The sequence below is a fragment of the Hakea prostrata genome, chromosome 6 (assembly GCF_041222555.1).
Source record: "Hakea prostrata isolate BN-2017 chromosome 6, UWA_Hpros_2, whole genome shotgun sequence".
In the NCBI taxonomy this organism is placed as follows: domain Eukaryota; kingdom Viridiplantae; phylum Streptophyta; class Magnoliopsida; order Proteales; family Proteaceae; genus Hakea; species Hakea prostrata.
Window position 1 is genome coordinate 17,642,264 of NC_142605.1, and position 26,761 is coordinate 17,669,024.

General features: G+C 36.8%; 1 protein-coding gene across 3 annotated transcripts in view; it reads left to right on the forward strand.

The window, feature by feature from the left end:
• The window catches only part of TAF2 (TBP-associated factor 2), a 67,408-nt gene that overhangs the window by 5,391 nt on the left and 35,256 nt on the right, over positions 1–26,761 (forward strand). For all 3 annotated transcript variants that reach the window (XM_089159538.1, XM_089159540.1, XM_089159539.1), the window contains 9 exons: positions 1,500–1,699; positions 2,087–2,240; positions 7,088–7,172; positions 7,294–7,385; positions 18,328–18,453; positions 18,529–18,582; positions 18,773–18,841; positions 26,156–26,253; positions 26,353–26,700. In XM_089159538.1, coding sequence (XP_089015664.1) covers positions 1,500–1,699; positions 2,087–2,240; positions 7,088–7,172; positions 7,294–7,385; positions 18,328–18,453; positions 18,529–18,582; positions 18,773–18,841; positions 26,156–26,253; positions 26,353–26,700 — 1,226 coding nt within the window. The remainder of the gene's footprint in view (positions 1–1,499; positions 1,700–2,086; positions 2,241–7,087; positions 7,173–7,293; positions 7,386–18,327; positions 18,454–18,528; positions 18,583–18,772; positions 18,842–26,155; positions 26,254–26,352; positions 26,701–26,761) is intronic.

Below are 26,761 nucleotides of genomic sequence, written 5' to 3' on the forward strand. Positions count from 1 at the left end.
CTTTAAAACACACCGAGATGGGCCATCGAGTTGGCCCAAAAATAAGTCCATATCTTGACGGAGATCTCTCCAACTCGATCGAGATCTCGGTTTTTGAAGGGGCAAGATCCCTGGCGAGAGCAAGTTCTTGAACCATGGGTGTATGTTATATGCCCTTTGCTGATTATATAGTTTTGGTTGACGAGACAAAAGCAGGATTAAGATAAGATTGAGATGTTGAGATCATCCCTGGAAACAAGAGGCTTTAAGAGATATAAATCAGACATGGAGTATGTAAGGTTTAACTTTAGTCACACTAGGATGAATACTGGCATGGTGAAAATTGAGGGGAGAGAAAATATCACAAAGTGAGTATTTGTAGGTATTTGGAGTCAACCATAAATAAAGAAGGTGACATGGATGACGTTGTTTAAAAAATAATTAAATTGGGATCGGTGAAATGGATATGCATGACTAGAGTGTTGTGTGATCGATCTATTTCTTTAAAGTTTAAAGGAAGTGCCAGCTATGATCTATGATGTATGGGGCAGATTGTTCAGCAGTTACAAAGTGACAGAAGCTGTGTGCAGTAGGGATGGGAATGGGATGTTAAGACTTAAGATGGATGGCCACAAAACTTTTGTAGGATGAAATAAGGAATGTGCATTGTGAGGGGTGATTTTGGGTGTTTCCCTAATCAATTATCAATGATGAGCTACAAAGTTGTTTGTCCATGTTCAACGATCTCCGGAATGCCTCAGTACAGAAGAGTGATCTGATTCCAATTTTAAAAGCTATTAGAGCAAGGGCAGGCCTAAAATGATTACAAGGTGGTTTTCAGGATTGTTATACATTATTTGGGTCTTGTACCATGTATGTCCTCAGGGGGAGGCATATTGCCGTATTGGAGGGCAAGGATCCATGTTGCAGACCCATCTAGCTGAGAGTTTCCTGACTTACTGAGTTGTATCTCCTTCCTCTTACTTCCATTTCTCATTTTGCACTTTTCATCTCTTTGTCATATTCTTTTCTCTTACATTCAGTTAGTTCTCCTTTCTCTGTTTTTTAGGGATTCATGTAGCTGATCTCATTAAGTTGGGATAATGCTGATTTTGTTGCCAAATAAGCTGAAAAGCTGGTCTTGGCACCAGCAGATAATTGTGAGATCATTTATTAACTCTTACCCAACAAAAACCTAATATCAAAATGATGCTTCTTTGCTTTCTTTTTGTTTGATAATGAAAAAAATGTAGTTCGATCTTTCTTTTTCTTTTGTTAGTTCTTCTAAGTTAGTGACTGTACGTTTTTATGGGACAGATGACGCATTTCTTAAATGTTAGTTAACAGAAGGCTTCTTCTTGTTTTTGTGTCATCCTTTTCTAATGCCAGTCTTGAGGAGGAAACCTCCCTTGAATTAGATATTCAAGTAACTAGGCACCCAAAGGATATCTTTGATATTCCATTTCCAGTCTATCTTTTGTTCTGTTACTTCCAGTTTATGTATTTATAGTTTTTTGCAGGTCTTGAGCAAGGATGATCCGCCTCGCAAAACATATGTTTATAGATTGGATGTCCCTGTTACTGCTGGGTGGATATCATTGGCAGTTGCACCGTTTGAAATTCTTCCTGACCGACATGGTGGTGTTGTATCACACATGTGCTTGCCACATAACCTTTCAAAGCTTCGGAATACTGTTGGGTTCTTCCATACTGCATTCAGGTTTGGTTTCATGAGAACTTGCAAGATACATTTAGTGGCCTATTATTTTCAGTTACTCTGGTAGTTCCTATCAGGACATAGAAAAATATTTCTTGCTTTTGAAATCTCTACTTTGTTCTTTTAACTATGTTCGGATGTCAAGAGATGGGGAAATATATTAAGATCAAAGTGTTTGGTGACACAATGATTTATGTTGCACTCTAACATCTCAGGTTTACCCATTTTTTGATTTTTTTTGCAATATTTGACATTTTAACATGGCCTGAAGACACAAGTTTTTATGCCCATCGCAATGACCATAGCAGCCGATTCTGATGAAATGATGCGCTGAATCTCCTGTGCGCAAATGCTTTCCCCTAAAAAGTTTGTTCTTTTTCCCCCTCGCAGCCATTATGAAGAGTATCTTTCAGCGTCATTTCCGTTTGGGTCATACAAGCAGGTTTTTATTGCTCCTGAAGTTGCAATATCTTCATTGAGTTTGGGAGCTTCAATGGTCATATTTACTGCCCAAGTTCTATATGATGAGAAGGTTATTGATCAGGTACACTTACCTTCTTGAACCTTGATTGTTGATTGATGAATATAATACTTAGGATACTTCTTATGGGCAGGCCGTTCAACTTCCTGGCCCATACATGGTGATGGATCTTGATTATTAGAGAATGTGTTCAATGCATTCTTCTGTAAATTCATCTAGAAAAGCAAGGAACCATGCCATCATTTTCTTTTTCCTGAATGACCATAATGATAAATTGATAAGTGATTACTATGTGTTGGATCTAGAATTGTGTATTGTGAGGTAAATTTTGTACATGCATGACCTATAGTTGTATATTGAAGTTTCAATTTGAGGTTTTGCTGCTCAATCATCATCAGTTGCACCATAATTGTTCATTTGATTGGTTCCTCAGGCTCAAATCTTGCATTGGATGTCTTCTTTTTATGGGTTACGAAGTTCTTTGAAGAAAGATGATATCTTGGGTTTATGGTGTTGCCTTTTTCTGTGTTATGGAAAGATTATTGAACATTTCCATATTTTTGTAAACCTTTTCCAATCTGTTATTAATTATTCTAAACTCCGTGAGTTTTCTCAACGCAATGTCTTCAGGGCCTGCTTTGGTTCTATTGCTATTAATGTTTCTGAGGAATATCTACAAACAGATGGTTTAAAATGCTTTTGAGAAAAAGCCAATGGGTTTGTGGTTGCTTTGGCCTTTTGAATGCCGAGGAGGAACACTAGAATAGCACTCTCTAGCTATTAGAAAATGGAACCTTTGATACTGATTTGCTTGGATGATATGTAATGAGTGTCCGAGATGAAGAGTGACCAAAATGCTACAGAGTTCTAACATGTTTTGCGGATGGCAGATGATTTATGCTACTCATATTATTGCTTGAGTGTGTCATTTACTTGCTTTTACATTTTTACAACCTTGACTTACCTCGGTGCAATGGTAAGGTTTCCTTTGTGACGAGGTAGTCATGGGTTTGAGTTTGAAAATAGTCCCTCCGTGAAAGCAGGGTAACATTGCATATATTATGACCCTTCTCAGGCCTCGCAAGGATGTGATCGCACACACTGGGTACTCCATTTTCTTAATTTACCAGTTACAAGCTGTCATGGTTTGAGATTTTGATGGGGTTAGGACTGCTAGCTTTTGACTCTGCCAAAATCTAAATGGGTGACATCTATCAAAATGCTAAAAAGTTTGGTAAAAACCTCCATAAATGAAGGAAAGACAATTTGTTTGGAAGTGACTCATTAGGAGATGCTTATTTTAAGAATAATAAAAGAGGTGAGGATCGATGAATCAAACGATATTTCGGTTCCAATTTCTGCCTTTTCTTCTCCCTCTGAATCAAACTTTTCCTCTTGTCTCCTGCCTTGCACAGTCAATTAATCAATCTCTTATGAGATGAGATGAAGCCAAAGGACCTTCACATTGCTCCTCAGGATTGATTTCCTGGGCCCAAAGTGGAGGAATTCTTAGAGTGGTGCCTTATTAGTCTCTGGCACGCATTGAGCTTTTTTCTTTCTTTCCGTCTTTAAACCCACCTCCCTATACTTCAAAATGAGTTTCATAATCAGTTGCAAAAGAACGCATTTATGAATATGATTTGTTGTGAATAATTGAAGGGACACTGAAAATGCTAGTTTGGTTTTACACCCTATTGTGCCCATGGGCAATCAAGGTCAAATGTAACAAAAGAGGTGGACATAGATGATAAGACTCACGGACATCTTTCTCTTGAAGGTTTAACCCATATTTCTAAATGCAATCTTTGTGGGAGTTTTAGATGAATTTGAGAGAAGTTTGATTCTTTAAAGATTTGTAAGTTTTTGAACAATTTGAGGTGTTCTAGCTATTTGACTGATTTTCTAATTTGGGTTCATCTCGCTGATTTCAACTTGTTTCAAACCTGGAAATCTGGTATTTATATGGACTGCAAAGAGGGAAGGAGATGAAATCCAGCCAACAGTCGAGTCAAGCCATTGACCTAACACAATTAACCGAATGCATGGAAAATGGGAAAGGCTGCTTCTATTATTTTGGCCAAAATTTGATGATTTGTATTATTATTTGTTGTTTAAGAGGTAGAGGTGACACAAGGGGTATTTCTGTCCTAGTGTCGCATTAGGTTAGGAGTCTTTTTCTCTCCTTATTTATTGTGTAATCCTGCCACTAGATTTATTAAGGCAGATCTGTCTTTTTTTAGATTCTAAAGCTTAATAAATATGTGAACTACAATTGGAGATCTAACCCCAACCCAATCACAGGCTCTCCTTTCTAAACATTCAATATTTTTTCCTCTGTCTTTGTTCTTTTGCAACTTTCTTTCGATCCCTAGGTTGATTGCAGGTACATAAATCTTAACTTGGTGTCAGAGCATCTATAATCAGCTTAGGGACTGCTCTCTTGTCACTGATCAACTTTTGAGTTTTTATTACCTACCTGGGGTGCAATCACTGCTGTATCCATGTAATTAAGATCCTTCTTTTCCAATTTAGGAAGTGATCTTTGTCTATCTAATATTGCTACTGAAGACCTAGAGGATGAATGTTGTTTTCTGCCATTATTCATTCAGTTCATGATCTATTGAAGATTGATCCAGCAAAATTCTTCTTGGCATTATTTGTTCAGCTCTTGATTTACTGAAGATACAAGGTCCAACAATTTTTATTTTTCATTTGTCTGAGTTTCAACCGTAGTCTTGAGGTGTCTTCCTCTTTGTTTGGCGGATTATGAATCTTATTGATACCCTGCATTGACTGCTGCTCTTATTTTGGGAATGAATTTTTTTTCTTCCTGCAATTGCTATGAATATATAATACTATAGTGAGGTAGTTATTGCTGCGATGTCTTACATAGTTACATATGCTTGTGAGTAATGCTGCTAGTTTTTTACATATGCTTGTGAGTGATGCTGCCAGTTTTTCTTCAAATCCTCCCATTTATCAAGAACCAACAGCAATCCCTTGTTTTCTGATAAATAGAAAACTGTTATTGATTGAATAATATTACTATTGTTCCCCTGTTTTTTCCTGTCACTCTGTTTACTAGAATCGGCTTCAATTGTGTTATTCTTTTGGTAGATGGAATATGATATTAAGGATCACTAGTTCTGCTGCCCTATTTACCAGAATCTATTCTTCTGGTTGCTGCATGATTGTTTATACTCAGATGTTATTGAGATTTGCGAACAATAAAGTGCTATGGTAATTTTCTCTAAGTCTAAGTTAACTTTTTATTTTTTTTGGATCTTTGGGAATACTACTGGTTATCGGCTTTTCCTCTGATGCATTCACCACCTTAATATTGGTTGATGTTTCCCTTATTGTTACATGCTTTACTACTATTATGTTATGAGTTCTACTTTAGCTGTTGCCCTGTAAACAAGATGAGTGAGAACTTACTGCTGTAAACAAGATGAATGAGAACTTCCTGCTGCTTGATCAATTTAGTTGGTGAATAATGCACTGCTCTTTGTTTGATATGAGTAATGATTGGAAGTTCTTGTACCTGGTTTCCTCAATTAACATGATTCGTTCAAGTACCCAAACAGTTCCCAGTTGAGACACTGAGATGTTGGTGAGTGGTTGTCATTATTTTTCCACATGTAATGCGCTACTTAGGAGGAGCATTTGGGACTTGTTCTATATCCACTCTAAGACTTTTAGAAGAGTATTATTTGTGGAGACTTTTATCCTAAGCTGGTATTTTACAATACCTCCTATGCTCCTACCTACTTGGTTGGAGTAACCCATATTGCCTTTTATCTACCTATTTAGTCTGCAGTAATACATACTTCCTTTTATCTACCTACTTGGTTTGCAGTAAAATGTATTGTCCTTTACCTACCTACTTGGTCTGCTGTAATCCATACTTCCTTTTACCTATCTATTTGGTTCATTGTAACCCATATTTAACTTATAAAGACCTTTGAATGAGGCTCTATCTATTTATGCATTTGGTTGAGTAGAATTACTACCTAACACCTATTGCTTGCCATCTTACGAAAAGCTTATGGGTGGACATTAGAGTTGCACCTTTCTACCTACTTCTGTAGACGTTGGAGCTTGCATTTTTTTTTACCCACTTGTGTGGATGTTTGAGCTATGCATTTTATCTTCTTTTGTGGAGAATCCTTCCTACTACTAACATTATTTGATAGTGCCTATGTTGTTATTTTTGTTGCCATACTTAATGGATATGGTTCCTCTTCACTACCGCTTATTATTCTCATTGTTGGATGGTTCATTCAACATGGGGATTGTTTACTTAAGTAGCTGTAGATTATCTCCCAGGTGAAGTTCTTTCAGTGTCCATCAGCTTTTGCTGTTGCTACTTATGCTTAATTAAAATGAAGCTTCTTGATGTGTTTTTGTTATTCCAAGCTGGGGGGACCATTTGAAAGGTAGAGGCGACACTAGGGGTATTTCTGTCCTAGTTTCGCTTTTGGTTAGGTGTTCTTTCTCTTCTTATTTATTGCTGCCATATTTATTAGGGGCATATCTGTCATCTTTTAGATTCTAAAGATTAATAAATTTATGACCTACGCTGGGAGATCTAACCAACCCAATCGCTCTAAGCCTGCGATACATCTCTTCCTCACTCTTCTGTTCATTCTCAATTTTCTCTCTGTCCCTAGGCTCATTACAGGTACTGAAATCCTAACATTTGTATTTCATGTGATTATGTTTCAAGGTCCACCAAAACTGAATAAGGTCCATGAAAACTGAATTATCTTGACTGTTTCATTTCAGAATTTTGAACATTGACCAGTTAATTGAATTTGTTCTTATTAATACTTTACTTTATTGTGTGTTTTTGACCCACTTTACCAATGAGAACTTCTGTAACAATTCTGTACGATCTTTTGAAACAGACCATAGACACAAGGATAAAGCTTGCTTTTGCCCTTGCTAGACAGTGGTTTGGAGTATACATCACTGCAGAATCACCTAATGATGGTAAGTTTCTGGAATCTGGAATCTGCTGATTTCTGTCTTGTGGTTGAAATTTTGCTTGTTGTTGAAGTCGTTCTAACAAGAAAATTGTCTGGTTCCTGTATGGATGGTTGTTTGATTGCAGAATGGTTGTTGGATGGTCTTGCTGGCTTTCTGACTGATTTATTCATTAAAAGATTTCTTGGAAATAACGAGGCACGTTATCGTCGATACAAGGTTAGTATTCTTTTAAGGGCATTGATACAAGAGATTCCTGTATTGAAAATGATCCAAGTTGAGAAACAATGGCTAGTAATTGTATAGATTTGAGGTAAATGACTGGTTCTAATGCAGTTTGCACCACATATCAGTGTGGAATATGTTATGTGCATGATTATTCGATGACTTGGTAGTCCCATATACTTCACAGATATACAATGTCCCCAAAATCTTTAATGGCATCGGGAATAAATGGAAGAGGAAAAAAGAGAGGGGGCAAACTGAGTTAAGCTACCAAACACTGGGGGAGTATTTTCACGGACTGTTGGATTTTGGTTGCCTGTTCAAAATGTTGGCCCTTTTAGAAGATTTGTTGCAACATGCTGTGTGTGCTGGCTGCTGACATATCAGTAGTCACTAGTCAGCAGTGGTTGGCAAGTTGGAGATTTTTCTGGTGTAAAGGACTGGATTGTCCTCATTATTTCAATTGCTTGGTCCAAGTTTTTGACCAGGATGGACTCTATTTAGAGGTATCTCATGTAAAGATACAAGAGTTCAATTTTTGATGCCAACATATGTGATGCAATTCCAATAAATATGTTGGTCGTTTTTGGATACTAACTATTTTTTTCTATTATTAATTACAGACACAAGGTTATACTGAACTAGTTGACACCATTTACACTGCTGGATTGGTCTTGTTATTTGGATAGGGTAAATGGTGTTTATTAGAGGGAGAACAAATGATATAAAGAGGCAACACCTCTATTAACCCTCAGAGTGAGGGGAGGATTTCCTACCGAAGCTGGATAAGTGCTACCAATCACACTAAGTGACTGAAACAAAAGGTACTTAAAAGGTATCTAAATCAGAATCCCTCTGGGTAATGTCCTTCAACTTGTTAGGAAAGTCCTGGGGTATCAAATAGTCTCATTCTCTGAAGCTGGAACAGAGGCCATAAAATCTGTAGGTTGATTCTGCTCCAAGTCATCATACCTATATTCCTTGCAATGAAGAGAGTGGACAAATGTAGAATGCTACTCTTGAGAGCTAGCATCGTCCACAGTCGGGTGAGTCTTGGTGGTGGGGGAGGGGGGCAAATTGTTTCATTCTCTGAATCTGGAACAGAAGCAATAGAATCTGAAGTTGATTCTACTCGCTTCGAACATACTTCTATTCCTTGCATTGAGGAGAAGTGGGCAAACATAGAATCATACTTGAGAACTTGCACCATCCACGGTCCATCCATCTTCTGGTTTAGAAAGTCGATGGCTAAGTAGTTGTTAGATTTGATACATATCTCCTTACAATCATTATGAATACATATTGAATTCCTCTTTGGATGGGTAGCATTTTCACACTAGGAGCCAAAGACTGCTCTAGTACTCTCCCAAATTCATTCCCCCTGACAAACCCTCCTCTCCCTCCCCCCAAACAAACCCCCCTCCCAACAACACCCCCCCCCCCCAAAAAAAAAAAAAAATCAACTAGAGAAGAAAGTAAAAAAAGAAAAATACAAGAACAAAAACGAAGAAAAAGAGAAGATGCAGCTTAGTCATCTTCGGGGATGTGGGAACCATGACTAAGCAAAGCTACCACAGAAGATGGACTGAGGAAACCAACGTCATCTGGAGGAATTAGTCCAACTAACGTTCCAACCTCAACAATCATTTAGTAACCGATATTTTCCATTTTGTCTTCCCTTAAGTTGAAAAATAACACACGTGCAGAAGGTCATCATCGGCATCCTTATGGCTGCAACAACCTGATCCATCGATCTCGTTGTATCTTCGAAAATCGTAGAATTCCTCTTTTTCCATAGATGGTGAATGGTTGCTTAAAAAGCTAGTTTGCTCACAACCTCAGTATTATCTTCATCTCCCTGAAAAGTAAGAGACCCAAATAGTTCATCTGCTACATTAGAGGTCTGCTGCCACCATTTTAGCATAAAGAATATATATCTTTCCAGATCAAGGAAGTGATACTACAAAAGAATAAACAATCACTGTTTTCAAACCTACTCAATAGAAAATGCTTATTGGTTGTACCCAAATACTTTGCATGCTAACTTGTCTCTATTATGTAAAGCATCCACAATATATATCCAAGATGTAAAAGAATGTATAAGGATATTATTAGCAAACCATATAGCATCACACCTATTCACATCATATTTCTTTCATAGATGGCCTTTCAAGTTAATTTAGTAATGAAGCTCCCTTAGAATTTCTGCTCCAGATTTGGTTTTTCATTGCATTCTTATGGTGCATGAGAGAACATGGTTCCTGTAATCGTTTTCCAGGTTACTATTTTTACATGGTTTCTAGTAAACAAAATCAAACAATCCCAATAGCTCTCTTAGCGACAAAATTTTCATCTGAGGCCATAGAAACATAGGAAGACAGTATTCTGTCATAAAAAACTAAAATAAATCTTTTTGTCAAAAGCACCCTTGAGATACTAGTTTCTCCTGAAGTCATGAGGAATTGCTCTAGTGTTGCTGCTTCTTGTTTGAGCCTCGTGAAAATTATGCCAACCCACATTTGAGTGTGGGCTCCACCGGAAACTATTAGCATGGTTGTCAAGGTGGCAATTATGCCAAACTAAAATTATGCTGGCAGATACATGCCTCCTGTTTTTCTGTCAAGGGAGTTCCACCTGAAACTATTAGCATGGTTGTCAAGGCGGTAAGGCGACCAAAGCGATTAGAGGTATGCCTAGGCAATTAGGTGATAAAGAGGCAATAAAGGCGACCAAAGTGGTTGGGTAAATTTTTTTCAATACAACTACTTTTAAACTACTTTTCAATACAACTACTTTCTATAATAAGCTAAACAAATATTCAATAGTCACATTCATCAAAAAAAAAAAAAGCATTCAAGAATCATAATTATGAAAAATTATTCAAAAAAAGAGCACAAACATAAGTTCATCTCATCAAATCATGGTTGTCAAAGCATCCGCCTAGGCATTTACTGATTCATTGATTCTTGATGTTGAGTATGGCTTATGCTTCACATTCTATGTCATTTTGGGCTTTGGAGTTCTTTTGCAGATTGGGTGTCAATTAAACAGTTCAAAACAAAACGACTTGCTGCCTAGGCGCGCCTAGGCAGACACTTTGACAACCATGACTATTAGTCAGTCAAACATGTCCCAACATCTAATTGTACATTCTTAGACAACCACAGATCTGAAGCTGGTCAAGCATGGTTGACATCCGCAGTTTATCTTCTTTTGGAATAGAGTCAAGAGCATCGAGCATACTCTTGTCTATCTTTTGATTGATCAACTTAGGTGGGTTTTTGGATGAACCTGCACTGCTTCTTTCACTCTGTGATTGCACTAATGCATTGTGCCGCTTCCTCCTTTTTCTTCTTGCTGCTGCAAGTCTGCAAGTTGAGGACGATGTTGTGCCTGCTACCCTTTGACGATGCTCTATTTTGGTTTGGGGTTGGAATTGATCGTGGATGGGGTTGGGGCTGAGAGTCCATTATTTCTATTGGCTATCAAAACTATTCTTGGCAATGGATTTATTATGTCTATCTATTACCGAAGAACTTTTAAGTTATTATGAAGGGCAAATTACATATAGACCCGCTGTTTTTGTATCCATTTACATCTACTACGGAAAAAAAATCAATTACAGATGCTCCCTACTGTTAAGAATTGAAAGCTATTAATGGGACTTTGCTGAAGCAGTAAGGGGGCATTTGTAATTGATTTTTTTTCAGGGGTACTAGATGTAATTGATTGCAAACGCAGGGGGTCTATATGTAATTTGCCCTATTATAAAAGAGATTTTCTTTTATGATATCTGTTAAGTAGGCAATAATATAAAAATTAAGGTAGAAGGAACTTTTTTTTGGGTGGGTGGAAAGGAAAATTATTGAAGAAAAGAATGTGTAATAGCCAAGTATTCCAAATTACCTCTCTCAGGAATCCAAGGGATCAGAAATAGGCCAAATAATCTCAATCTCGCACGAAAGAGATAATGCCCTCTTAGTCTTAGCCGGTATCTCGCACAATTTACGATCCCTGTTTACAAAGCTGAACCTACAACTAGCAAAGGACTACTTTGGCTCTCTTTGGCATAATTGATATTTATGTTTATGACCTATTTATGAATATTCAATTATGATAATAGGTTGTGAGTGATAAACAATAATTGTTTGGTTACTATTAAATGTAATATATTATATAATAATAAATGGGTTTGGTATAATTGCATGAATAATATATTATGTATCATTCATTGGTTTGGTTTTAGGTTGGTTTTGGTTTATCTTGTTATTTGTTTGATTTATTTTTTTTTTTTTTTTTTTATTTTTTTTTTTTTATATATATATATATATATATATATATATATATATATATATATATATATATATATATATATATATATATATATATATATAAGCACTAGCTGGACGAGGTAACTCATTTGCCAATTCTGGAAAATTAAGCCGTGCTTCATGTCCTCTCTACTGCAATGAAGCTTACATCGTATGTGATCACTACCATTTCTGGTTTTTCAAAGCTTCCTAACCAGATGAGTCTTCTTTCCTGGTTTACGAATCTCTGAAATCCATTTCCCCCATTTCCTCTTTCTTATTACTCTGTAACTCACACCACTACTTACATTTCTAGAACTGCTCCTCTGCATCATTGGGATGAGTTGAAATGTAATCTTTGTAACCCAGTCATGGCTATATATAAGTATTGAGATTCAGAGGGCGGGTAAGAGAGAGACAGAAAGAGAAGGTGGTTGAGTGGGGACTTGAGACACTAAGTAACATGTGGAAGGTAGTTTCCTAGTATCTACTGAAGTGGAAGAATATCATATCTAAGAAACATTGTAGAAGAAGGGACGGATTGTGATTGACAAATGTTGTAATTTAAGTTGAAGGGATTTATCAAGTACAGCTGGATCCATATTCCATACTTAGTTGAGTCATTGAATTCCATTAACACTTTTTAGTTTTAAGGCATGAAATTGGGAAGAACAGGTCTTGAATAACCTACTGGTTTCCGCGTTAACCGACTCCTGTGGTCACAGCTTCTTGGGCAGCTTGTACAGTGACGGGATCTTACTTGTGTGGTGTGTTTAACGTGATGGCGTCTGTGTGCTCATTGTTGGATGCATGCCACGTGGATTCTGTTAAATCCCAACCGCTCAAAATATGGTTGGTTCATTTTAAAGACAACCAATTTTATTTCACTTAAGTTGGTTAAATGCGAACGTGGCGTTTTGAGCAGATACAATTTAATGAATTTCACGTGATGTGTGTCCAACGGTGGGCACCACAGGCACCACCATGTCAGATGCACCCCACAAGCACGATCTATCTGTACAGTGATTGTCCTTTTCTATTTTACAAAAAAGGCCCTGTTGTTTCTGTTGGAGGTGATCATAGGACTGGACTTTATGTACATAGAAGATATGGGAAGAGATGGAGGGGGGCTGCTGTCATGGCCCAAGACCGATAGTAGAGCTGTCATAACTCATAAAATTATTTGTAAGGTGATACTTAGCATGTGTTTGTATTTTTTTTTCTGCTTAAAATTCTGAGTCAAGGCATGAGGATGTTCAAAGATTCGATAGGGTCTAGTCAATGTGGCGAGTGAAAAGTAATTGGAGTCCAAATATGGTATTTTTGTTTGTTTTTCACAAACTGAGGCTTGTTCAAGTCACTTATTTATAGCTTGATTACATTTCCACAGATAGTTTTAAATCTACTAGTAAGGTTAAACATGCAAATGCACGTAGTGGTATCTATGATTCTATATAAATATGAATTACGTAAAATAGATTATACAGTTCACTTTTGCATTGCATATTTTCTAAATTTAATTTGGACAAGGTCTATTCAATCTTTTAAGTATACCATGATTGTTAGTAATTGTTTTTATTTTACATCAAATCATTTTCTTTTTGAGTTTTTTCTTCTGGTTCTATGTGGGCTTTCCTTGTATTTCCCCCTTTTTTTTTTAAAAAAAAAGCAATTGAATCAGATCATCAGAAATAATTATATTTTTAGAAATGGGAAGGAAAGTAGTATCAAGTAATTAATATTTTTTGAGAAATGGAAATGAGAAAAATAATAATGAGAAGTAGTTATAGTTAAGTGCAAGTCTAAAATTACGGTTTTGGATGTAATTAATTATATCTTTTTAATGAACATTAGGGGGTATTTTTGGAAGAAAATATAACCATCTCCCATGAGTTTGTGCTTTTATAATAGTGTAGTATAGTATACTATGATGAAGAGGGATCGGATTTAAGATATTTAGTAACTATTTTTTTTTAAAGAAATGGGAAGGAAAGTAGTATCAAGTAATTAATATTTTTTTGAGAAATGGAATTGAGAAAAATAATAATGAGAAGTAGTTATAGTTAAGTGCAAGTTTAAAAGTACAATTTTGGATGTAATTAATTATATCTTTTTAATGAACATTTGAGGGTGTTATGGGAAGAAAAATATAACCATCTCCCATGAGTTCGTGCTTTTATAATAGTAGTATAGTGAAATATGATGAAGAGAAATTGGATTTAAGATATTTAGTAATTTTCATTTTTAGAGATGGGAAGGAAAGTAGTATCAAGTAATTAATTTTTTTTTGAGAAATGGAAAAAAGAGAAATAATAGTGAGAATTGATTATAAGTAAGTGCAAGTTTAAGATTCCAATTTTGGATAGAATTAATTATATATTTTCTATGAACATCTAAGAGTATTATTGGAAGAAAAATGTAGCCATCTTCCATGGGTTCACGCTTTTATGATAGTAGTATGATATATATTTGGTTCGCTTTCCTTGGTTTGGGCTGGTTTTGATATCCCTAAAATATTATTAAATTGGAGGTGGGAGCAAGGTAAAGGTTGGATAGAGAGAAAAGTAAAGCTTTGTTTTCTAATTTTTAGTTGCTTTACCATTGTTCCCCTTCTTAAGTAGTAATCCTGCATATGTTCATTAATGCTGCTCGCATAAACAAAAGTTAACAGCTTATGGTGATAAATCGTAAACAACCGTCAATCTATTTATGATTTTATGTTTAGATTGATTTATTGTAATGAGAAACAGTGGTATAAATCATACCAAATGCATCTATTTATATTTATAGGTCAAATATCATAAATTTAAACTTTATCAAAGAGAGCCTTCATGTCTCTGATATTATGAATAACTTAGCCAATCTTCACTGAGCCCTGGTCCTCTGATGAATTGATAAGTTGTATGAGATATTCATTGTTTGGTTCAACCTCCACATTGTTAATTCCTTTGTGAATGGCTTGCATCAAACCCCCCCAAACTGCAATGGCTTCTCCTGTTAGAATAGAGCCAAAGTAGATTGGCTTTGAGACAAGCACACAGACAGCGGCGTTGGTGATCATGGTTAACAGAACCTATGCCTCCTTCCTTTGAACTGGTCTAAGAGAGGCATCACAATTGAGCTTCAGGTACCCTTTTTGGGGAGGCTTCCAGATACCATTGACCACATCCGTCTGCCAGGTATGAGATAGTATGCCCGGCTTCTTAGTTGCTTCAAAAAACTCTGCCCAGTCACCCTTAGCAACTTCAATAACCTCCACAGGAGACCAGTGTCTTCTATTAAATATGGCATTGTCTCTGACCAGCCAAATACGCCATGCCCAAACTTGTAAGTCTGTTTTTTATTTATTTATTTATTTTAATCTCGCGTGAGCCCTTGCCGGGATTCAATCCAGAGATGGTTCTCTTCATGTACGAGGAAGGAGAGAGATGAGCCAAATCCTACCGCTCTAGCAAAATTGCACCTCATGCCACACCACTTACATGATTGGTCTGCAGGGATACAGCAGTGTAGAAGAGCTTCTTCTGATGCTAGGCTTTGCACAAACGCCCTCCAAAGGAAACCATTTCACCTTTGTTGTTACTTGCAAAGACCAAATTGTTTTTCTAGGTGCCAGGTTTCAGCATCTTCCATGTCTGGGTTCTTGTGGATGTGGGAAGGGGAGTCCAGTCTTGAGCTTTCTGCCCGTGGTTATCCTTTAGGCTGATTTCACTGTAAAAATACCACTAGGAGACATAGCCCAATAAAGTCGATCCTCTCACTTAAAAAAGCTCAACTGAATATCCGATATGGCATCTCTAGTATGTGGAAGAAATAAGGTCTCAAAAACAAATCTGTTCTCCAGGTTTTCTGAATAGGATCTATGAGCTCACTTACATAATAACAGTGCAACCCTGCTGTTAAGATGGATTAATTCGGAGGGATCTATGACAAGTGGATTAAATTTAAAGGGAACTTGAAAAGATAAGGGTTTTATTGTAATGGGAAGGACTGTCCTCAAAAGAAAATTAGGAGGCTTGAGGTCTTCTTCATTTTCATGATTCCAAATGGGAATAAAGCTAGTGGTAGAACCAGGTACACTTCCCAGTTGGACTCCCCTTTTGAGTCCAAACCATAAAACTGTAGGGTACTAGCTTACTTACAGATAGATAGCTTCACAACAACAACAACTAGAAGCCTTGTCCCAATTAAATGGGGTCAGCTACATGGGTCCTTCCTTCCAATTAGCTGTATATGAGGCCATACTAGATATGCATATGCTTGCTCACCACTTCTGTTAAGGTTATCTTAGGTTTGCCCCTAATTCTTATCATTACTTTGATCTGAATTAACCGCTTCTCCGTATAGAGACATTTAAAGGCCTCCATTGAACCGGCCATGCCACCTCAATTTACTTTCTTGTAGCTTATCATTTATCAGAGCTACTCCTAGACCAGATCCAATATGATCATTCCTTATCTTATCTTTTCTAGTTTTGCCACTCATCCATCTTAGCATTCTCACTGCTTTAGCGTCCATGAATATTTGGAAAGAACCAGAATTGATTAGCAGGCCAGCAGTATAACCCAGCTTTGGTTGAGATGCCTCCAGATAAGCATGATAATAACCCCAAGCATCAGCAACATTAACTGATGGAAGTAGTAGATAGCTTGATCTCTAAAAAGTATGGGGAAAATATCTGCCAAGAAAGCAAAACTTGCAGGCAGGCTTTTTCTGTTGGTTGATGTACTTCATGATATTATAACTTTCGTAGATTGATAAGAATAAGGTCTAACTCATATGATGAACAAAATTCCTGCAGCAGAAAGGCAGCACAAAACTACTGCAACCAGGACATGTTTTTTCTTGGGAAGACTGTCAAAACAGCATAAAAAAGTTGGATTGATCTCTTGTTTTCAGTACTTTGATACCATGTGACAAACAAAACTTAATAAACCAGAGGTAATATCTAGAAGCAGAAGATGGGGGAGGCTGCAAAAGTGCAGTCTCATTAGCTGCACTCCCCCTCACTTTTGAACTTCAGATAATGGCAATTAGGAAACAAGTAAAGGAATAATTCTAGCTCACATTAGGGAGAGATCCCTAATTAAAAGACAAAATATGAAGAGGCAGTTATGTACCCCCATATCCCCACAATTCAAAGTGGTAACTGCTGGAATACTTAACGTTTGTATACATTCTTGTTTATCATAATCTTTTCTACATTGTTTCACATTCTTTCCCTTTCTTAATGTCACTTCATGGCATTACTCATTTGTAGTCTGTGTACATATCATTTTATCTTATACAAGTACAAATTTTGTTCATTTGTTCTCATAGACATTAAAATGCATTTCATTTCATATTTTTTGTCTTTTACTAGCACCATTACTATCACATTCATAAGTCATAACATCATTTCCAAAGCATACAAGCAGTAACAAGTAACAACCATTTCAAATGTAACATTACATTTGATCGTTTTCTCATTCAAACACAATTAAACGTTCTTGAGTGTGCATACTCTGTAGGTATTTAATTATTGCTTGCATCTTCTAATGATTCAACAATGGAAATATGAGCAGTAACAACCATTTCAAATATAAAATTACATTTTGATCATTTTCTCATTCAAACGCAATTAAACCTTCTTTAGTGTGCATACACTGTACATATTTAAGTATTGTGCATCTTCTAATGATTCAAGAATGGTAAATTTCAACTGTAGAAATCCATACAGATTATAGTTCTTGTTAGAAATATTAAATCAGCTCTAACTACAAGTAATGGTGGATAATACTCTCTCATATTGTTCTTATCAATAGTCGTTTTGGCACACAACATTCAGCATAGTACACATAAAATCTCGCATTCATGTAAACTGAAATGTATCAAATTGCCATACCAACTTCTAATCTAATTAGTATAACTAAATTAAACTAACAAAACAGATGTTGATTCTCTTGGCCAAACAACTCTTAGTTACTGAATGACACAAACTAGACACCTCATTGCCACAGCTTCCTTCAAGCTTAGCTTTCACATAGTGATGACACCTAGTGAATCTTCCTCTACAGGACTCATCAAGCTTCCCACACATTGTCTGCAGAATCTGAGAGTTTTATCACTTGCAACTCAAGATAAATTTTCTGATTCCGAGCTCTCCAAATTGAGTCCCAGGACCGAGCCTCCTGGTTGGTTTGGTTCCCAAACCAAAAAGCCAGATCTGCAGGTTGTGTAATAGAGTTGCAAGTCTTCTTTGGTTACCAGGGAGGCAGGGAATATATTCTACCATTGTTTTTTAATGTTGTCTAATATCCTTTACTGACAAAAAGATTCTTTTTAGAGTTGAGATATTCGTCTCATTCATCTCACATTGTTTGCCTTGAAGATTTAACGTGGATTGGCTACTGATCTTTTCTAGTACCTTCTCTGAATTTTGTTGCACTTCTTTGAGCACCCATTTTCTCCACTGATTGGCTACTAATTCTTCAATGTCAAGTTTTATGGTGTCAAAGCGGATAACTTGTCTCAATCTTTGTCTTTCGTTTTCCTGTGACAAGTTTGCGAAGTGGCCTCCTTAACTGCTCTAGTTATTTAATTACAAAGTTGGCACTAATTTGTGTTTTCTATTTTACTAACTGCAGGCCAACTGTAATGTTTGCAAGGCAGATGTCAATGGTGCAACTGCTTTGAGCTCCTCTGCTTCTTTGTCAAGTCTTTATGGGACTCAATGCATTGGTTTGTATGGCAAGATTCGATCATGGAAATCTGTACGTGAATTTTTCTGCTTTTCATTATCCCCTTTATATCCTTCATTTTCTTGTCTTACATGTCCATATTGACAGGTGGCGGTTCTTCAAATGTTGGAAAAACAGATGGGGCCTGAGTCTTTTCGTAAGGTGAGGTCTCTCAAAGCAGTTTATTCTAGCTTTGTTTGCTATTTGTTTGTGATTAATCTGTGTTCCCCCTTCTGACAACCGTCTTTGGGTGGGATTTTGTATTTCTGTTTCTATCATGTTTTGTCAGTTCAGTTGCATCGATTTAGGGTTTTTGGGTTTCTAATTGAATGACGTTGCATCAAATATTCAGATTTTGCAGACGATAATACTTAGGGCTCAACATACAGCTCATCCCATGAGAACCCTTAGTACTAAGGAGGTAATTGCAGTCTATCAGAGTTAGTATTTATTCTTGTGATGACATGTATTACCCTTCCATATTCTGTATTTTACCTTCGTCAATTAGTACTTTATTCTTGTGATGATATGTATTACCCTTCCATATTTTGTATTTTATCTTCATCAATAAGGTATTTTTTCATTCTTCTTGTTGTTGCTTAGATTCACTACCTTTATGCATTTCTGTATCTCCTATGTTAATTATACTTGTATATCTTGATAGTTCCCTCTTTTTCAAAAAAATGGCTTGTATTCTTAAAGACATTCTAGGTTGTTCCTCTGCTCTTTTGAAGTCTTAATCTATTTTTGCATTGATCCTTATCTATCTATCTATCTATCTACTAGTAAAAACGCACGTGCAAATGCACATGGACGTTTTGCTCTTATTGCCACTATATTAACTTAATTCATGTAATGCAGAAGGTTATTTAGCAAATTACATTTTTGGATATTTTTTTTTGATGACTTAAAGGTTTTGATGACTTAAAGGTTTAGTAGTTTTAGAAATTAGGGGTGTTTTTTTTTTTGGTAAACAAAGTAGGGGTGTTTTGGGAAGTGAAATGTAGCCATCCTCCCTCAGTTGGTGTTTTTATAATAGTAGTATGATTTGGATTATTCCTTAACTTCTATATATCATGTCCTTTTTTATTGATCTAGTTGTTATGTGTAAAGCATTAGATTCTTGTCTTGGAGCCAAAGATCTTTAATGGGTAGGAGTATAGAGTTGGTCGTTCATGTGGAGGAGGATTAATGTTGCTTGCATTCAAGAAACAAGATGAAGGGGCCAAGGATCAATGTTAAAAGGTTCGAACATTGGATCTTGGCTATCAAGCTAGTACTAGAACATGGTTATCAAGATAGTCTGTACGCAGCTTAGACAAGTCCACTAAGGGAGTTAGGACATATGGATGGATTAACACAAGGTCTTGGCTAGAGAGAGGAAATTATTATTGGCAGTGACCTTAATAGACATGTGGGTCTGCGATTGTGGAGGCTATGAAGAGGCTTATGGGGACGTGGAGTTGAGGAGTGAATGGAGAGGAAAAATGTTATAGTTTGCGATAGCATTTGACTTGTGGATTCCAAATACCTGCTTTAATAATGGAGACCATTTAGTTACCTTTAGGAGTGTGCAACGTGCAAGCCAAATAGATCTCTTCCTGACTAGAAGGTTTGACTGGCTTATATGAGGATTGTAAGGTTATACCTTGAGAGCTTAGTAGCTCAACATTGATTTGTGGTCTTGGATATGTATCTTATTAAAATGTAGCAGATGTATCAAAACAAGTTTGCCCTAAGATAAGATGGGGACAGTTGTGGTGTGCCATCCTTGAAACATCTAACAAGTGTTGGAATTATTGCTCAGAAGGTATATATCTTTTATAGCCCTCAATGGGGTATTTATAGTTAGAATTTGGGTAAATCCTACTCAGAGTAGGATACGGAAATATAAAGCAAATAGAATAGAAAAACCAATCCTAGATATTAGGTAACCTAGTCTGACAAAAAATATGAAACCAATATAAAGAATACAAGAAAAGAAAATATAATAACTAAAAGTGGGGTCTACTCCAATTAGGAAACCTCAATTATACTTCAAACACTTTCCCTCAAGTTGAGGCATGGATATTTCACATGCCCAGCTTGGCCAAAATAGTATAAACCATATGTCTAGGTAAACATCTACAACTTGATCTTCAAATTTCATTAATAGCTTATAGATTTCGTTTGCCTTATAGACTTTCACTTGCTTTGTCCTCATCTCTACCGCAACCTTAGGTCTCCAATGAAGAACGCCCAAGAAAAAGGCAAAACTTCAAATGTTGAGAAGACTAAATTTCTGCGCAAATCTGAGGGAAAATATATTTTTGGGGTAACTACTATTCGGGTACATTAGGAAAAGTGAAACTTTAGATTTGTAGCAATGTTAGATCCATGGTAGAAGATCGCACTCTCTAGCGAGATTTTGCTACCATGAAAAACCGAGATCTTGACCATCTTGGCGAGATCTCAGTTGAGATATGCCATTTTTTGTGCATCAACTTGATAGCACATCTCGGTGGGTTTTAGGGTCCTAGTTAGGCTAAAACTTGATATTTAGCCTATTTAAGGACTTTTGAACACACTAGTGGCCTCAGATTTGTGAGAAAACAACCCTAAGTATGATTTCTAAGTCTACCTATAGTGTGAAACCGAAATGCTGTAGGACAATGCAAGGTTATATAACATGTAATATAAAACCATTAAGGCATATAAATGAAAATCAAGTGTATCATATACATCAAATAATTTAAATGTCATCAAGATTCCATCCATATGAGTATTACAATCTTGATTTTCGAGAATAGAATGATAAAAGTATACAACCGTTAGAAGTTCTATATAAGTCATTAATGCATAAGTTCATAAGACAAGTAGAGGATGATTGAGCTTCCTTTGATGTTGTAGATGTGCTAAGGGTAGTTGCAAGTGAAACTTTGGCTGAAATTCTCAAAAAATGGGGCAAAAATTGAGAGTTCTAGGGAGATATGGCGAGATCTCGAGTGAGATATCCCATTTTGCAGATCTTGACCTTGATCTCGTCTCGGTTTATGAAAAAACCGAGATATCTCGCGAGATCTCCCACCATGGTTAGATCTCTAAAGGGAAAATTTACCAAGTAAATGGACAATCTCCAAAGGTAAGGGAAAAATTGTCAAGATAAGTCACAATCTCCAAAGGTAATAGAGATCAAGTTCTGCAAAGGTCAAATGCCAAATATTCAGCAAGGTTAGATCTCCAAAGTGGAAGATGTCAAGGTAAGGGGCAAATCTCCAAGGATAACGGAGATTAGGTTTTGCACATGTCAAAAAGGCAGATCCATAACAATGTTAGATCTCCAAAGTGGAAGATTGCCAAGGTAAGAGAAATTTTCGAAGGTAACCGAGATCAAATTCTGCACAATGAAGTCTGAAAGTGACAGAGATCAAATTTTATAGAAGGAAGTTTGAAAGAAAGGCATTCAAACAATGGACCTTAAAAATGTAGACAATACTCTTGCAGTAAACAGTGAATTGTAGACATTTTCAATATCCCCCTCACGTTTAGCTTTACATGTGATTAAAACAATGACAAAGGAAATCCCTAAATGATATGGGGCATGGTCCACCAAGGTAAGATAATGGCTCGAATGTAATTTTTAGAATTCTTAGAAGAAAAAAATTCAAGCCAATGAGTAAACTTGGAAAGGAAGAAATTGTAATTGTAAGATGAAAGTAGCATGAAAATTCTTGGAACAAATCTAGAGAAAAGGACAAAATTTGAAAGGTCCAACTAACACACTCAATTTTTTTTCCGCTTACAAATTTTTTTTTTAATTTACCAAAGACACCCCTAAATATATGGGAAACACAGACAGACCCCTGAATAAATTCACCGAAGGACCCCTAGAAATATATAAAATCACAATTAGCCCCCTGTAGATATGGGAAATCACAGTTAGCCCTTGGAAATATGGGAATTCACAATTAAACCCTTGAAAATTTGAGAATTTAAAAATTCACAGACCCTTGAATATATGAGAATTCGCAATGAGTCCCCTAAAAATATGTGAACTCACAAACTAGCCCCCCGAAAATATTCAAATTCACAAAATATCACCTGGAAATATTTGAATCCCCAAAACAGAAGGGGGAAAAATGGAAACTTATTGTAAGTGGGGAAGGAAGAAAAATAATTTTCCTAGGAGAATTGCATGGAATAGGTGACACTCCTAGGAGAGTTAGAGGCAGTAAGTGATGGGCCTAGAAGAGCCAAAAATTTGCATCAACCCCTCTAGACATGACCATCAGCATATAATGGGTGGTTTTCTGGTTTGATCAGATATGGGCTGTAATGAGAGGCTAGGCGATGGTTCTGGTTGCAGAGCTGGAAGGGATAGGTGGTGGGATGGTTCTACAAGAATTTTTTGGTTGCAACGATGTAGTTTTGGAAGGGGCAGCAGCAGCGGCAACGATGTTCCATCAATGGTTCAGGTGGTGCAGTAGCTGTGGATGGTGGAGGAGATGGAGGCAGCAGTAGTGAGGGAAATCGAGAGAAAGAAGGTTTCTCTAGTTCCCTCCTCCTTCCCTAATTGAAATTTAGGCTTTGATACCATGTTGGAATTATTGCTCAGAAGGTATATATCATTCATAGCTCCAATGGGGTATTTATAGTTACAATCTAAGTAAATCCTACCCTGAGTAGGATAAGGAATCACAAAGGAAATAGAATAGAAAAACCAATCCTAGATAATAGAAAACCTAGTCGAACACAAAATATGAAACCAATATAAAGAATATAAGAAAACAAAAGTTATAACTAAGGGTGAAGTCTACTCCAATTTGGAAACCTGTATCATACTTCCAACAATGATTAATAGGCTCTACAAGGAAAGTGGGATTTTGAGCGAGGAACGGTGAGATGCGGATTTAGAAGTTGACGAGTGTCAAATTTGTTGCTAAAGGTGCCCTTAAGATTTCAAAGGGTATGGGCTTAGCTCCTATGGAGATTGGTGATGGAATGATGAGGTCCAAGCAGCCGATTAGATTAAGAAGGATGGTTTCAAGTCCTAACAAAAGACTAACTAGACAAGAACAAAGTGAGATATTATGTGTCTAGAAGATAAACTATGGTGACCATAAAGAAAACTTAATAAAAATAAAGGGGAAAATGTGATTTATTTGATTGCTAAAATAATAGAAAGGAAGAGGAGAGACATGGGGCATGTTAGATGCATGATAGTGTGGATGGCAGAGTACTATTATGGGACATGATGAAAGGAGATGGGAATGGCATAAATTTTCATGGACATTTACTGCGAGGTGGTGAGACTGAAATAAAGGCTATAATCAATTTCATGAAGTCTCTTTCTTGTGGAATATCTTTCTCAATCGTGTTTGTTACGCTTTACTAAAGGGGAGGTTTATCCATTTTAAAGCTCCAAAGTGCTTTTTCCTTTTCTAACTCCAGCCTAAAATATTAAAGATGCTTGTAAGTTATTAACACACTTTTTTAAGCTTTCCTTAAAGATTCATGCAAATCACAACCTAGTGCACCGATTAGAATCTTTATTGTTGCCTTCCTGTTCTACAGTAGATCGATTTCGAGGCTATGAATCAATTTCATGAAATGAAGTACTTATGTGATGTGAACACGGAGACCCCCTGGCCGAAACCCTAGGTGGGACCCCAAGAAGGCTGCTGGAAGCCCCCATAAACTGGCCGAACCCCCTAGGAGGGGTATTTAGGGCATTTTAGCCATCTTTTCAAGGTTCAAATTATTTTCAGACTTAATTCTAGAGTTCTATTCGAGTTTAAATTCTTAATTTGAGTTGTGTTTGGATTGGTCTTAGTAGTTATGTTTTGATTAAATTTTGTTTTGTTGAGTCATTGGTTATCTTAAATTGGCACCATGTGCTTGAGAGTTTTAAGTAGAAAAGAATTTTAGGCATGTGCTTATTTAAGTTAAAGTCTTATTTTAGCATGTGTCTTTAGTTATTGAATTCCAAATCAAGAGTCCATGTTAAGTAGTGGGATACTTGTCTAGTAAGAAATCTCATTGGGTCCTAGAGTCTTTTGAAAGCTATAAATAGCTTAGCATTCTATGTAATTCTCAGTTCTGATTTTGAATAAAGCTGATTGAGTTTAAGGATCATGGTTTCCTAGTTGAGGGTGGCGTGGCTGAGTAAGAGTTTTTGTTTAAGATCAGCATATCTTCTATCAAATTCAGCTTCATCTTCTTCATTCCAGCATCTACAAGCATAAAGCAAAGCTTCTAGCTAGAAATCCAGCAACCAATCTCTTCTAGTTTCTGCAAACAAGTAAGCTGAACCCCTCCTCAACTCCAGCCCTAATCTCTCTTCTTTCTCCTCTTCTCCCTATACCCTGTGATTCCTATTACGTGCTGTGTCAGACGACTCAGACCAAGAAACATCAAGGGAATACCAAGAATCTTTGAGAACCTTGCTGTCCCACCTTGGCAGCAGCCAAGAAACCCTCCCCCACCCTTGTGGCAGCACCTAGACCCCTCCCCCATCTCCCAAACCCTACGACACCTGCTTTCCCCATTTTTATTTCTGTTTCTTTATTTATTTATTTTTAAAATTTTCTGAGTCTTGCGGCAGCTGTGAAAAAGCAGAAAAAAACAGAGAAAAAAGAAAAGAAGAAAGAAACGAAAGAAAGAAGAAAGAAAGAAGAAAAAAAAGAACTGCAAGATTTTTCCCACCCCTTCCCAATTGCAAGTCTCCCTCCCCTTGTCCAAGATATTTCCCTTCCCCTCCTTGCCTAAGTTAATAGCACCCTATTACATCCCAAGTTGTTTATATTGCTTGCCCCTTTATCCCAAACCCTTCCCATACCTAATCTCTGGGTTCCTTTTCTTTCCCTTCCCTTTCCTTTCCCTAAGAATTATCCCCAAACCCATCCACACCCCAACCACAAGTTTCCTCTACCTTCCCTAAGTTCCCTAATATCATTTTGTCTATCCTACTACCTTAGTAAAGAATCCTATCTTGGGTTTTGACCAAACCCTAATTTTTTTCCTTTTATCCTAAAAAGCTTTCCCACAATTTTGGATTAACCCTTCCATCCCCATAATAGTCTTAACATCATCCTTGGTTGTTCACATCATCCCATTAATTGCTGGAAGATTGTTTGTGAGTCCTTAATTCTAGGTAAATTATCCTAGAAACCCTAGCCCTAGAATTCGAGTTACATAATTATGTCCATGTACTAGACACATTTTTCACATGCTTATTGGTTTTGCTTTCCATGTGCCATCTGTTAGTTCCTGTATCACATTTAATAGTAATAATAAAAGGTAGTTCATGGACTTATAGATGTCTTCATTTTCTTACTTGGCTACATGCGTGTTTGAGGACCTGATGTAACTTTCACAAGATCACTCAATAACTTCGGCATGTGCTTAGATGTATTGTGATATAGAATTCTTTACCTTGTGTTTATTAGTAAAAATATTCTTTACCTTACTTTTTAAGTTTTTACAGCCTAAATCTTAGGAGTAGGGTTTTAGTTGATGCAAACGGTCTTTTTTGTGTTGGGGAGAATCAAACAGTCTGTTAATTGTTTCATTTTGAATTAATTCCATCAGCGGTATGGAAATGGTTCTTGTGTTTTTTCCACCATTGTAATGCTTCTGATTTCATTATGAATTGCTGGGAATATCATACTTCATTGTTATTCATCCTAGGAATTGAGGATGATAGTATGATGTTTGGCTTGTAGTCTTCATGATATCCTTTCTGTTTCTGATGCAGTTCCGGCAATTTGCTAATAAGGTTGGCAATCTCGAGCGTCCTTTTCTTAAAGAATTTTTCCCCCGTTGGGTGGGATCTTGTGGATGTCCTGTCCTAAGGTTGGGCATTATTTAAATTGACTTTTGCTCCTTCATTGCCTTTTTTATTTGAGGTGCATCTACAAGTGTGCTAACCTTTGTTATCCCTTTTCTCTGAAGGATGGGATTGTCTTATAATAAAAGGAAAAATTTGATTGAACTGGCAGTTCTTCGAGGCTGCACAGCCATGCTGGACTCGATCACATCAATTCCTAATGGTATACCTGATTCAGAGACTCGCGAAAGTGATGTTGGGTGGCCAGGGATGATGAGCATTAGAGTTCATGAACTTGATGGAATGTATGACCATCCAATTCTTCCTATGGCTGGAGAGTCTTGGCAGCTGTTAGAAATACAATTGCACTCGAAGCTTGCTGCGAGGCGCACCCAGAAGCCTAAGAAAGGCTCCAAACCTGATGGTTCAGATGATAACGGGGAAGTAGCTCCTTCTGTAGATATACGGTCGAAGTATGTTATGATCTTGTTTAATCTCTACATAAGTTTCTAATACCAGGCAGGTGTTCGTTAC